Below are 14,236 nucleotides of genomic sequence, written 5' to 3'. Positions count from 1 at the left end.
CTTCTCCCTGCAGCAGGCTCCGAGACTGCTCTCCAGGCCACGCCTGCTTGTGTCGCGCCGCGAGACGCGAGAAGACTGACAGCTGGGCTCAGCCAATGGAGATAGGAGTTGTATTTCGGCCTCAACCACTCAGCAACCGGAAGGGGGAGAAGCTGTCGGCCTTTGTGACTCTGGGCCAATGAAAAGTCCGCCAGACGGTCGCTTCCCTCCCCGATTAGCTGCGGGTGGCTGGGCTCCGCTTCTAGCGCAGAGCCGGGGCGGATTTGAGAGTCTCTGGGCTCTCGGAGACGTGAGTTCGCGGGCCGGCTCTTCTGGCGGGGAGAGTGGAGTTTTGCAGCCCTTTTAACCTGTATATGACGGCCTCTTATCGTTTTACCACCTGTTCCCCTCAGAGTAGGGTGCAGGCGAGTCTTTTTTCCCTTTTTCCCGGGTAAATGATTTGATTAGGACAGGGTGCGGCCGTTCTGTTGGTGCGCATGCCCAGAGAGGCAGTGGTGGGGGTGCGCAGGCTTCTCTTGACTAGGTTAAGCTCAAATGAGGAGAGGGAAGCGAAAAGTGAAGGAAGAGGAAAAGTCATTCATCATAATAGCTAACAGTTGCTTTGTGTTGTACTCTGTGAAACACTTCACGTGCCTTATCCCCCACAAACCAAAAGCGTGAATAAACTGCCTGTTATTACTGATAAGGAAATACCGTAACTGTCCCCAGGTCACGCCGGCCCAGAATCATCGTACGATCGATCAGACTATGTGCAAGGCTTTACTACAAGAAAAAAAGCGACGGTGAGACAGACGAGACGGGCATTAGCCTCTACACCGGTCTAGAGCTGGTTGGTTTAAAATAGGGTCTGGGGGAGCAGCGCTACTGTTAGCTGTGTGTGTGTCGTCCACCTTCTGGTTCTGCTCTACCCGCACTGCCAACGTGAGAACCGGTTTTGTTCCAGAAGTGTATTTGTAAATTGTATCTCAGAAAGCATTTTCCCACAGAAACAATATTATCAATAATCCTTGTGTTCTCATCCTCCATCTGCAACCAGGCATCCTTGCACCAAGCATTAGCAGGCCAACTGTATTTAATCCAAGTTACCATTTTAATTCATCCAACAATCCTTAAAAGCTCTTACTGTGTTAAGCTAGACTCTGGAAAAAAGCTTAGAACAAGATAACTGTGGTTCCTGCTGCCATGGAGTCTGTAGGCTCCTTAGGGAGCAAAGATCATTCATGTACTTATTCACTCAACAAGTATTTATGGAACGCCTACTTTTTGCCAGGCACTATTCTAGGCACTTGGATAGTCAGTGTACAGTAAAGATATCTGCCCACAAGGAGCTTGGCGGCAGGAAGAGTGAGGAGACAGACGATAAGCGTAAGTAAATTACATAGCATGGTAGAAATGGGTTAAGTGCTAATACAAAAAAGAAAAAGTAAAGCTGGATAAGAAGGATGAGTGTTGAGAAATAATTATATGACTCTGGGACTTCCCTGGTGGTCCAGCGGTTAAGACTCCGTGCTTCCACTGCAGGGGGCTCCGGTTCGACCCCTGGTCTGGGAACTAAAATCCTGCATGCAGCGTGGTGTGGGGAAAAAAAAAATTACATGATTCTGATTGTGAGCATACTTTGTCTCATTGGTCTTTATCACAATCCTGTGTAGTAGGCAGTACATGAAACCTGAGAATGTGGTAATGGTACCATGAAGTGTAACAATGTTTCCATGGGAGATGCTTCTAGAGTTAGCCGAAAACGTAGGATCTATTCTTACTTCCGTAGACTATATTACTAAGATCCTGGGAAATTTAACATAGTCTAATTTATGGGGGATAATCAGTAGGATGCCATGTTCAACATTTAGTAATGCTCAATAAATATTAGTTTCCCCTTTAGTCTCCAAAATATCCAAAGAACACCATGTTATTGTGGTTTGAGAAATTGACCTTGGTAAGTGGCCAGTCTTTTGCTTAATCTTTGACCTTGATGATGGTGATGAGGGAGAATGCAATTGGGACATAAAGGACCTGATTTCACATATGGGAAATTTTAGTGCTGGAAAAAAAGATTGAGATTGCAAAATACTCTTCAACATTAGTGTTTCGTTTCAAAGGGTAAGGTGAAACTTACATGCTTGATTTTATGAGGTGATGGAAAAAACGGATCCAAACATTAGAAGGGGATATGAAAGGGTATGAAGTGTTGAGAGGTTATTGTTAACAATTTGAGAAGACTCGACATATTACTTCGGGGGAAGCAATGACTTAATTGGGGAAAAAAATCTGCTTTGTAAATTACAAAGAAAAGATCTAATCATAGGCTAAGCATCACGTTTAAGACAAAGTTTGCCAAATTTAAGACGTGCATATGTATTCGCATGTCTGTAGGGGTTAAGTCCCACATCCACCATAGATTCTTATATGAACTCCGCCCCACAGTGACGTCGCATTTCTGAAGTCTTTAATTTGTATTTTCTGATTCAAATTACCTTGTGCTTTGCTTACTCCATCCTCCTTGTCCCTTGTACCCTACTCCCAGTAAACCTCCAAGTGGCCAAAACGGCTCTAAATCTTTTTGTACACCCAGGCTTAATCCAAAATGGATTGGGATAATCTCTCAATATACCTAAAGTTTATAGCCTGAAATATGACGATTTATTCACTTAAAATTATTTATTTATTTATTTATTTAGACTGCACCAAGTCTTAGTTCCTGCATGCGAGATCTTTAGTTCCGACATCCAGACTTAGCTGCGGCATGCATGCGGGGATCTAGTTCCCCGACTAGGGATGGTACCCAGACCCCTCCATTGGGAGCGCGGGGTCTTACCCACTGGACTACTAGGGTAGTCCCAGTATTCGCTTTTTTTTTTTTTTTTTTTTACAACTTTTCATATTAAGCAACATATGGCAGAAGTGGAAGCTTTTGATGAAGCTAATAGAAATTCTTGTCACTTCTAACATAGTTAATTAACAGAGAGATGGCAGCGGGAGGTCCCGTCTTATTTTTATCACCTTCCCCGCCCACCGCCTTCGATGCTGTAGGAGGAAGAAACCTTCCTCCTCTCTGGGCGCCAGCGGTTCACCCCGCGGAAGGAACTCTATGACCATAGAGCTGGCGGAATGCCGGGGTAGAGGGGACCGGAAGTTGTTTTTTCGCCTCCCCCGCCCAAGGGCCGGATGGGGTCTCCGGGGGTTGGGTAAGGTTCCCGGTGCTGTCAGACCCTTTCGTTCTGCCCAAGGACTTAGTGGCCCTGGGGTGGGCTCGCCGCGGGCCCCGGCTCACTCCAGTATCAGCCTTCGGGAAGCTGAGTGAATTCCTCGGTCTCCTAGCAACGAGGGACGGGCTGCGGACTAAGCGAGCGGCGGCGGCTCAGCCCAAGCTGCCCAGGCGCTAGCCGGAACCCCGAGCCCGGCCCAAACGGGAGCCTAAACCCGGAGCTTGGAAGAATAAGCAGGAAATGGCGGACGAGGCGTTGTTTTTGCTTCTGCATAACGAGATGGTGTCTGGAGTGTACAAGTCCGCGGAGCAGGGGGAGGTGGTGAGTGCTGCCACACGCCCTTGAGGTCCTTTTGCGGTGACACTCCTTGTTTCCACTCAGTTTTCTTTTAATCCCCGTCCCATCACCACTCATTGCCTCCCGAAGTGTAGGCAGATTGGTCCATCTTCAGGTATCCTAAGCCTTAGAACCTGTCAGCTGTCTTCAGTCTTTCATCCTTGTCTCTTTCGTATCTTTTACTATTTGATACCTTTTTGTCCAGTCCCATATCTGTGTGTGGCACGCCACAGATTTGTTTTGTCCCTTCCATGTGTTGTCCCTACCATGATTTGCGTCAGAGTTAACTGCTGATTTTGGCACCCCTACTTAATTCGGCTGTCACTTCCAGCACTTCCAGTCGTCCACTGGACAGACCTCTCCCCGCCTGAGAATCCTGTCCCTCCCTCCCCATCCCTAACCCTCAGTAACACTCCAGGCAACTCAAAGAAAGAGGGCTAATGAGATTTGAGGTAGAAGCAAAGGAAACTTTGCAGGTGTTACTATAATTAGGAAACACTAATTAATTTAAAAAATATTTAGTGTCCATTATATGTCAGAGCTAGTTGCTAGGGATATAGTAATGAGCGAAACAATGGCCCCATCCTCCTGGAGGTTACTTCTAATGTGTGGTAGTCTTCATTCGCTAATTGATTAATTCAGAAAATATATTAAGCGTGTATTGTGGGCCTGACATTGTTAGATGAATAAGATAAAGTCCCTGCCTAACAGTCGCTGGGGAATAAGTGTTCAATGAATAATTAACGTATTGGGTGGTAATTAGATATGGAATCATGGAGTTGTAGGATTTTATAAATGAAATATTACAAAGTCATGCTCAAGTCAGAAGCTCTAGTTTCTATAATGCTATTGATAAAGAGGGGTGGAAAGTGAGGGCAGGAAAAGCATCCTAGGCAAAGGTAAAGTCATAGAGGTATGAAAAAGTGCAGTGCATTTAAATATGCTTGAGTATTTCACTGTGACTAGATTGAATAGGTGGAGAGTGAGAAGTTTTGAAAGCTGAAGCTAGAAAGAGGTCTGTATGATTAAAACACATGGACCTTCTCAGTGGAGGATTTTTAAGGAGGAGAATGACATGCTCCATTTGCATTTCAGAAAGATAAACCATTATTTGGGCTGGAGAGGGAAGGTCCTTGTAGTGAGAAGACCCATTATTGGAGGAGTCCAGGCAGGAGATAATGAAGATCTGGATAATGAGAAGAGGAGAGAAGGTTTGAGAGATAGGAGGTAGAATCTCTAGGACTTGATTAGGTATAGGAATGAGAGTTGAAAAATTATCCCCAGGTTTTTAGCTTGAGCCACTGGGTTGGATGGAGAGGGAATAAAGAAGAAAGAGGTGATGATAATGAATTATTTTGAACAGGTTGAATTTATGGCACCTGTAGGACATCGAGGAAGAGGTACTGTCAGTTTGTAAACTATAAGAAGGATACTGGCTGTTTTGGGTACTATAACAAGGATGCCACAGACTGAGTGGCTTATAAACAACACAAATTTATTTCTTACAGTTGTGAAGGCTGAGAAGTCCAAGATCAAGGCACCAGCAGATTCAGTGTCTGGTGAAATCCTCCTCCTGGTTCATTTATTGATGTGTTTTGGCTGTGTGCTCACATGGTGGAAGGGGCTAGCTAGCTCTCTGGGGTCTCTTTTATAATAAGGGCACTAATGCTATCCTTAAGGGCTCCATCCTCATGACAGAATCACCTCCCAAGGGCCCTACCTCCTAATACTATCTGGGAGTTAGGATTTCAACACGCTAATTTTGGGGAGATATTAGTAGGAAGACATCAGGAAGAGTATTGGAAATGAAGCAAATTCTATTCCTTTGTTGTTTTTTTTTCCGGCTGCGCCTCGCTGCATGTGAGATTTAAATTCCCCGGCCAGGGATTGAACCACTGGACCACCAGGGAACTCCCGAAAATTCTATTCTCATTCAGATCCATCTGTAATAGAGATTTTTTTCCAAGTTACAAACTTCTGACTATCATCATCCACAAGCAATAGTTAATGTTCTGCATCTGTGCTAAGTGCTGAGTAGCAGACATTTGCTGTTTGTGCAAAGTCAGCTTTCCTTATACCCTTTTCCCTAAAAGAATAATTAGCAACACACCCTTCTTTTTTTTTTTTTCTTTTTTTTTTGCGGTACGCGGGCCTCTCACTGTTGTGGCCTCTCCCGTTGCGGAGCACAGGCTCCGGACGCGCAGGCTCAGTGGCCATGGCTCACGGGCCTAGCAGCTCCGCGGCATGTGGGATCTTCCCGGACCGGGGCACGAACCCGTGTCCCCTGCATTGGCAGGCGGACTCTCAACCACTGTGCCACCAGGGAAGCCCCAACACACCTTTTTTATCACAAAACCTCTGCTCCCGACCCCACCACGTGTGCAATCAATTCTCTTCATTCTACTCTTTCTACTTCCTTTTCCTGTTCCAACTCTTGCCCAGGAAAACCTTTTTAAAAAATCCCTTTTTTCCCCCAATGGATTAGCTAAAATAAAACAGCTGTTCTAATCATGACTGATAATTCTGAGACATGTGGTAGTCCTATAAGAGAAAGGAAATCCATAAGTTTTGAATCATTTAAACTAAAAACAACTTTCTTTTCCTATTGCAATTTGTATATGGTGGGGAGAAAATTTTAAGTCCATATAAGCAAAAGGGATTTCTAAAAATTTATATGGTAGTCCACAGGGCAAGATGGGAATAAAGACACAGACCTACTAGAGAATGGACTTGCGTTTACAGGGAGGGGGAAGGGTAAGCTGGGACAAAGTGAGAGAGTGGCATGGACATATATACACTACCATATGTAAAACAGATAGCTAGTGGGAAGCAGCCGCATAGCACAGGGAGATCAGCTCAGTGCTTTGTGACCACCTAGAGGGGTGGGATAGGGAGGGTGGGAGGGAGGGAGACGCAAGAGGGAAGAGATATGGGGATATGTGTATATGTATAACTGATTCACTTTGTTATAAAGCAGAAACTAACACACCATTGTAAAGGAATTATACTCCAATAAAGATGTTAAAAAAACAAAACAAACAAAAGTTATGTGGTAGTCTTGATGATTAGAATCCATATTGAAGTCTTAGGTGTATGAGGGTTTGTTAGTGTCTTTACTTTGAGTGTACTTCAAATTTTTCATAGTAAAAAAATGTAAAAAAGACATAATCCTATCATCCAGAAATGGTTTTTATATATCTTTTTAGACATAAAGTCATAAGTGTAAGTGAAATAAAGGAAAAAAACCCAATGTTCTCACCTTCCCAATCAATGATTTTCAAATTGTGCTTGAAGAGGAATTAAATCTAAAAACTGAATAATTTGACATTTACCAATTTATGGAGAATAGGTATTTTTTTAAGGTTAATGGTAAAATATTCTTAAGTTTTTCTTAAAAATTTGGTACTTTACTAGTGAGCACTCACAGCTGCCAAAGTGAATGAACAAGTGCAGCATCAGAAGGTTCTTCCTCGGGCTTAATTCAGAAGCTCATGTGATCAATAGCTAAGATTTGAGAATGTCTGCATATAAGCGTATTTCCTGCTTATCAGTATGTTCCTGGGTGATTCTGTTGATACGAAGAGCAGGTTGTTCCACAAAAAGCATCATGACTTACAGGTACTCATTCTACCTAAGCAAGTTTGGGAATGGGTGTGGAAATTAACAGAACGGTGCTGAGTGGTCCAGTAGAGAAACAACATGATTTGGTTTTTACAAAGTCTATACCAGAAATACAGAAGATAATCAAAGGAAGAAAAAAACTAGAGATGAGATCAGTTGGAAGGCTCTAACTGAAGACCAGGAGAGAAATGAATGCTAAGAGCTACTTAAGCAGTCAGGAGAGAGAAGATGGATTTTGAAAAGCAGGTAGATAATAGGCTCCACAGGACTGCAGTGTGTGTGGAGGGCTGGGAGCAAGGAGGTGAAGAAAATGGAAGTTTTCTGGTTGTGGTAACTAGATGGTGGTGCCATTGATGAAGTTAAAGAATTTTGGAGGCAGAGCAAGCTGAGAATGTTAAGACAATATCATTTGATGAATACGCCTAATTTGAGGGGCCTGTGGGACCTCTGGATGGCTGTGTCCACTAAAGTCTGTACTAGAAATACAGGTTTAATAGTCAGCCCCATTAGTAGCGTACATGGTTCCTTAGAAGAGAGTTCAGCAAATAATGAGGCCTGTGGTGGTAGCGGGAGGCAAAGGCTTCAGAATACATAAAAATTCTTGCCGTTTTGGAGCTGTATTCTAGGAGAGGGTGGGGATGAAGGGACATGAGCAATACAAAATTAGTAAAATGTGTATTAGGTTAAATGGTGAAAGAAGTTCCTTGGAGACAAGCAGGGAAATGAGATAGAGCATCAGAATCACTTTAGGAGGGGTTCTTAAAACACAGCTCGCTGACGCACACCTACAGTTTCTGATTCACTATATTGGGGGTGGGATTACAGAATTTGCAGTTTTGACAAGTTCCCATGTGATGCTGATGTTGCTAGTCTTGGGACACAATTTGAGAATTACAAGGATAGAGAGTTTCTGAAGTGGAATGATACTGTATTTTAAAAGGTTGAAATGAGCCTCATTGAGATGGTGACATGTGAGTGAAGACTTAAAGCGAGTGAGTTGGTCATGTGAATATCTGGTGGGAGAGCTGCCTATGCAAGAGCGCTGAGATTGGAGCCTGCCTGGCATGATTAAGAACAACAAGGGGGGCTTCCCTGGTGGCGCAGTGGTTGAGAATCTGCCTGCTAATGCAGGGGACACAGGTTCGAGCCCTGGTCTGGGAGGATCCCACATGCCGCAGAGCAACTAGGCCCGTGAGCCACAACTACTGAGCCTGCGCGTCTGGAGCCTGTGCTCCGCAACAAGAGAGGCCGTGACAGTGAGAGGCCCGCGCACCGCGATGAAGAGTGGCCCCCGCTTGCCACAACTAGAGAAAGCCCTCGCACAGAAACGAAGACCTAACACAGCAAAAATAAATAAATAAAAAAAGAACAGCAAGGAGATCAGTGGAGCTGGATGGAGTGAGTGAAGAAGAGTAGAAGGTTGAGGCCAGAGAGGCACAGGAGTCTGGATTGTATAGGGCTTTGTAGTTCATCCAGAGAATTTTGAGTCTTCGACTTAGGGGTGGTATTTAAAGCCTTAGAGTGGATGAGATTATCAAAGGAAGAGTGAAGCAATTGCATGATTCCAGGCATAGGAAGGTGGGGTCATCAACTAAGACATACTGAGAAATGGAAAGCTTGGATGACTCTTAAGAGACATTTTGAAGCAAGGGACAATAGAACTTAGTGAAGGCACAAAGGGAATGACTGACAGAAAAAAGTCAAAAGCGATACCATGACCTCAGTTTTATAACTGAGGAGAGAAGAAGAGTTGAAAATGGAAAAAGCCAGGGAAGGTGAGAAGAGTAATTGGGAAGGGGCTTTGGCATTTCTGAAAAGTAATAACAGTTCCCTGTTTATCTTTTTGCCTTATGAAAATGATTAGTACTAAGAAAATTCAAGTATGACTTGTAATTCACTTTTTCTTACAATGTTTCAGTGAAAAAAGTATAAATATTTACATTCTAGCATTCTAAATTTATTCAAAACTATTTTTAAATAGGAAAATGGACGCTGTATAACTAAGCTGGAAAACATGGGGTTTCGAGTGGGACAAGGATTGATAGAAAGGTGAGCAGTATGGATTTGAAAATTTTCTTCCAGGTAGGTTATGAACAAAGATGATCCATTTCAAAAGACTGAATAAAACTTGAGATAATTTAATTTTAATTCCCAAACTTTATTTATTCTCTGTTCTTTAATTCACAGATTGAAATTTCTTTTTAGGTCTGATGCTATTTTAACTCAGTTATCCAACTTTCATGTTTTAATATTTGAAGAAAATATGTATCTTCTATGTTTTACTTTTTTCCTGAAAACTTTGGTATGCTGAAACAACCATCTAAAATCTTACTGCATTTCCTACTTAAGATCTAATATGTTCTTTAACCTAAATGGAATTTTGTTTAAATGCATACCTTAGAGTCTCTGTTTATGCATGTAATAATCTTTCAATTTATAGATCAATTTTTTTTTAGTATTCCTTTCTCACTATCTGAAATAGCTGAACTCTGATTATATTTTATGTAACAATACCATGATTATGCTCAGCTTTTTTCTTAATGTGCTAATTGTACCTAAAATTGCTGCGTACTGTTAGACTAATACACCTTTAGACTAATTTTAGCCCCCAAATTATATAACAGAATGTGAATCCATTGAGATGGGATCTACTTTGCTTGGTGCTTATCACTTTATGACTGTCAGTAAATGTTCAGTGCTGTTGTGGCATTTGGAAATTAGTTAATAATCTGGCCCTCCTGCTTTCTTTGGAGGAAAAGTACAGTGTTACTTCTAGTTGATCTTTTTAGGTTTACAAAAGATACTGCAAGGTTCAAGGATGAGTTAGATATCATGAAGTTCATCTGTAAAGATTTTTGGACTACAGTATTCAAGAAACAAATCGACAATCTAAGGACAAATCATCAGGTATTTAGATAAATTAAGGCCTATTTTTTAAGTCCTTTAACTTAATATAAATGTATTTTACTGATTTACTTATTATATAAAACTTAATTTCTCATCAACTTTGGAATGTTTCTCTTATATGTTATTAATACGTCATTACTTTTTTTCTCTAATAGGGTATAGTGAATAAAGAGCAAGAGACAATTATCAGTAGTTATAGCTGTCCCTTTCCCTCAATTAAATTTTAAGTTTTAAAAAGTAGCAGATATCAGAATGATAAAGGTTTTATTATTTCATTATTATTACTTATAATATGCAGAACCAGAAATATATCATATTTGTCTGAAGGCTAATTTATAGAGCATATTTAACTCTTAAATAACTCTTGCCTGTTTAGTTGCTGTCATATTTCTTATTCTTAAAATATTTTGTTAAAATAAAAATAGGTTGCATGGAAAATCATGCATAAAATAGATTTATTTTATAAAACTCAAGGAAATATTTGGAGTATATTTGGCATTTTAATAAAGTATAAAAATGAAAATAATGTATCTTGTAGCTACCAATAGAATTCATTTTTTCAGATAACAGTATCAAGCTTAGCTTAGAAGTACCTGAAATGCTAATAGGAAGAAGTGACTATGATTTTTGGCTTTCTAGGTATGAGTTAATAACATAGAGCTGCTAATTTCACCCAGACATGTATTTCTGATTCTTTCACACTAGACTGTGTTCTTTAAGGATAGGAACTGTCTTAGGTATCTTTGTATCTTCAGTATCTTAAAGCATTCAATAAATATTAGTGTTATAAAATGCTGAACTCTTCAGCTTGAACATTACAAAACTTCTTCATATAAAGAAAATTTGACCAACAGAAAGAGTTTTAATAACTTTAAAAATTTCTTAAATTGTTTTGAAGGGAAGAGTACAGATTACATTGACTTTGGATGTTTTTCTATTTTTGGAACAGGGCATCTATGTACTTCAGGACAACAAATTTCGCCTGCTTACTCAAATGTCTGCAGGAAAACAGTATTTAGAACATGCATCAAAGGTATTTAATGGAATAGAAGATCGGGGTTTTTTTATTATGAAAAAAGTAGAACCATAGGTTAAAGTACAATGCCAATCACAACAGACTTTTGAATTCAAAATATGTTTTTAAATTGTTCCTTTTGTTTAAACACTTTTCAATGAAATAGGAGGTGTTCATCATATTGAAACAACTTACATTAACCTGTAGCTAAGTAGGCTTATGATGACCAATTAAAGAAACACTGTAGTTTAAATGCCATTAAAAATGTAGTTTAGGGGCTTCCCTGGTGGCGCAGTGGTTGCGAGTCCGTCTGCCGATGCAGGGGACATGGGTTCGTGCCCCGGTCTGGGAGGATCCCACATGCCACGGAGCGGCTGGGCCCGTGAGCCATGGCTGCTGAGCCTGCGCGTCCGGAGCCTGTGCTCCGCAACAGGAGAGGCCACAACAGTGAGAGGCCCGCGTACCGCAAAAAAAAAAAAAAAAAAAATGTAGTTTAATGGTAGATTCTCGAATATAGCATGGATACATCAGAAAAGACACTCAAGCTTAAAAAAACTGGTATTAGCTATGCAGAATTATTCACCTCAGAGTTCATGTTTATAATCTCCATCAGTAAATTAAAAAAATTTTTTAAATATAATTAACATTTGTTCCTAAGAATACATGTTTTGTGTTAAGTATATCTGTGTTTCATGTATTTTTTTTCAGTCTCAGGTAGGAATCAATAAATAGACCAGATGTATTAAAGAAAAGCTGACAAGTTTTAATGTAAGGGTTCCTTTGAAGTGGTTAAAATATCTTGGGCAAGCGTAGCTCCAGTGGCGCAATCGGTTAGTGTGCGGTACTTATAAAATATCTTGGGCAGTATGTATAAACTGCTGTTTATCTGTAAAATCTGTCCACATCTAAATTATCTAACACAAAGGCAGTTTGGTGTAGTGGAAAGAGTATGGACTTGGGACCAAATAAATCTAGATTTTAAGCTAACTCCACAACTTATAGGTTTGTGACACTGGGTAAGTTACATAACCCCTCTGGACCTTAGTATCCTTATTAATAAAATTGATTATAATAATACCTATATTATAAAGAATCTCTAGGTTCTCTCCCAGCTTACAGTTTCATGACTCCATATCTGATTACTTATCAGTACCCACTTATTTATATTAATTATAAAATAATAATATTCTATATTATTCATAGATACATAGTAGTGTTGTTGAATATCATGCAAAATGTAGACAATAAAAAATTTCTTGGATTATTTGATTTTTGGTTCTCATTTTTGTCCTGGCTGTCTCTGCTGTGGCATAGTCCCATTTCCCTTCCTTGTTTCCATATGACAGGGTTTCTCAACATTGGCGCTTTGATATTTTAAACTAGGTAAGTCTTTGTTTTGGCAGGCTACAAGTCTTGAACAAGTCAGGCTTCTTGGTTGTAGAAAGCAGAAACCAATTTTGATTGAATGGAATAATAATTAGTTAGCTTACAGAACTGACGGGAAGGCTCAGAAAACAGGCAAGAACCATGGGAGCAGGAGTTCCCTCGTGGTCTAGTGGTTAGGATTTGGGGCTTTCACTGCCAAGGCCCAGGTTCAATCCCTGGTCGGGAACTGTGATCCCTTAAGCCGAGCAACATGGCGTGGCCAAAATTAAAAAGAACCATGGGAGGTTAAAGCAGCCAAAAAGCCCAAATCACTCCACAAGGAGGGTCTATTTAGAACCCTTCAGGCAGCACTGAAGGTAGACACAAATCACCTCTGCTGACTCTGGAACTAATTCTAACTGGTTTCCAGCTTGGTTTTGTCACAATCATAATTTTCAATGATTTGAAAAATTCTTCCACAACCCTTTCTTAAACAGCAATGACCTATTAATATCAAGGTTTAACTATCATTTATAAATAGCTTTACTATCTTAGTAAATCCTTAATATATTTTACACTTTTTTTTCTTTTTAGTACTTAGCATTTACATGTGGCTTAATCAGAGGTGGCTTATCAAACTTGGGGATAAAAAGTATTGTAACAGCTGAAGTATCTTCAATGCCTGCCTGTAAGTTGAATTCACATTTCTTACAAATGTTTTTAGCAATTATTTTTCAGGTCTGGTGTTTTTTTGTTTGTTTCTTGTTTTTGTTACTTAGAGAACATTTAAAATGCTAAAACCATTTCATTTTACTTTTATCAAATTTTAACATTTAATGTGTAACATGTAGCATACTTATATTCATAGTCAATGATTTTTAAATTCATAATAGTGATTTAAGAAAATGTGCTAAGGAAATCCAAATTTATAAGACAATTTAAGAAATGATTCTTAACTCTTAAAGGAAAATTATCTGCAGTATTCTTTTAAGATGGCAAATTTCCTTATAGTGTTCAAAAATTTTTTTAAACAGTTTTCTAGAAAATATCTATTATATAGAGCTAAATAAAGCCAACTAGTCTTTTATTGCTAAACTCCTTTCCAAAGATCTTTCCACCAGAGCTACCAACCAAGAATAAAATTGGCTTTGAGCATCACTGTATTTCCTTTCTATTCACAATAATTAGCAATGAAATACCTAAAATGTAGGAATCACAGAGAAACAAAAGTAGTCATTCACAAACCAGATAATCATCTCATAAAAACGAAATTGACTTTATCAAATATTGTGAAGAGTGTGAAAAGTTGTTTGATATAGCAAGTTTCTTGACTGAAACTACTTACTAAATGAAGCAGGAAACTGATGTTCAGGCCTGTTTTCCTTGTACCTAAAATCAAAGAATGATTTTTCATGTTTTCTTTTTTAGGTAAATTTCAAGTGATGATACAGAAGCTATAGAAACTACTGAAATGCAAGGCTTCTATAGTGTAAAGAGATAAATTATTCCTGTATAAAGTATTTCAAGTAGCAATGATTTAATTACATTGTTGGACATTTGTATTGATATAAGCTATTTGCTAACTTATATAACAAAAGATGTACTCTTAAGCAGGAGTAAGGGTGTATTTTATCAATTTAACACAGACCTTAAAACAGGTAAAGAGACATTCTACTGTAACATACACTTTACTGAAACTATTTAGAATGAAAACCTAATTTCAAATAAGTAAACACCAATGCAGGACCCTTATTTAAACATTCTTATTTGCTTAGAGTGATATGTA

At 39.6% G+C, this 14,236-nt stretch overlaps 1 protein-coding gene across 1 annotated transcript; it reads left to right on the top strand.

Moving 5' to 3' along the window:
• Positions 1 to 3,446: 3,446 nt before the first annotated feature.
• On the top strand, positions 3,447 to 13,240 carry TRAPPC6B (trafficking protein particle complex subunit 6B; the record flags this gene model as incomplete). Its single annotated transcript, XM_079698925.1, is given in 7 exon segments — positions 3,447 to 3,527; positions 9,145 to 9,212; positions 9,953 to 10,070; positions 11,020 to 11,103; positions 13,045 to 13,150; positions 13,153 to 13,193; positions 13,196 to 13,240. Coding segments are annotated over 7 exon segments (543 nt in total).
• Positions 13,241 to 14,236: the final 996 nt, after the last annotated feature.

This window comes from Hyperoodon ampullatus (assembly GCF_949752795.1).
Source record: "Hyperoodon ampullatus genome assembly, chromosome: 3".
Taxonomy (NCBI): Eukaryota; Metazoa; Chordata; class Mammalia; order Artiodactyla; family Ziphiidae; genus Hyperoodon; species Hyperoodon ampullatus.
This window is presented reverse-complemented; position numbering and strand designations above follow the sequence as displayed.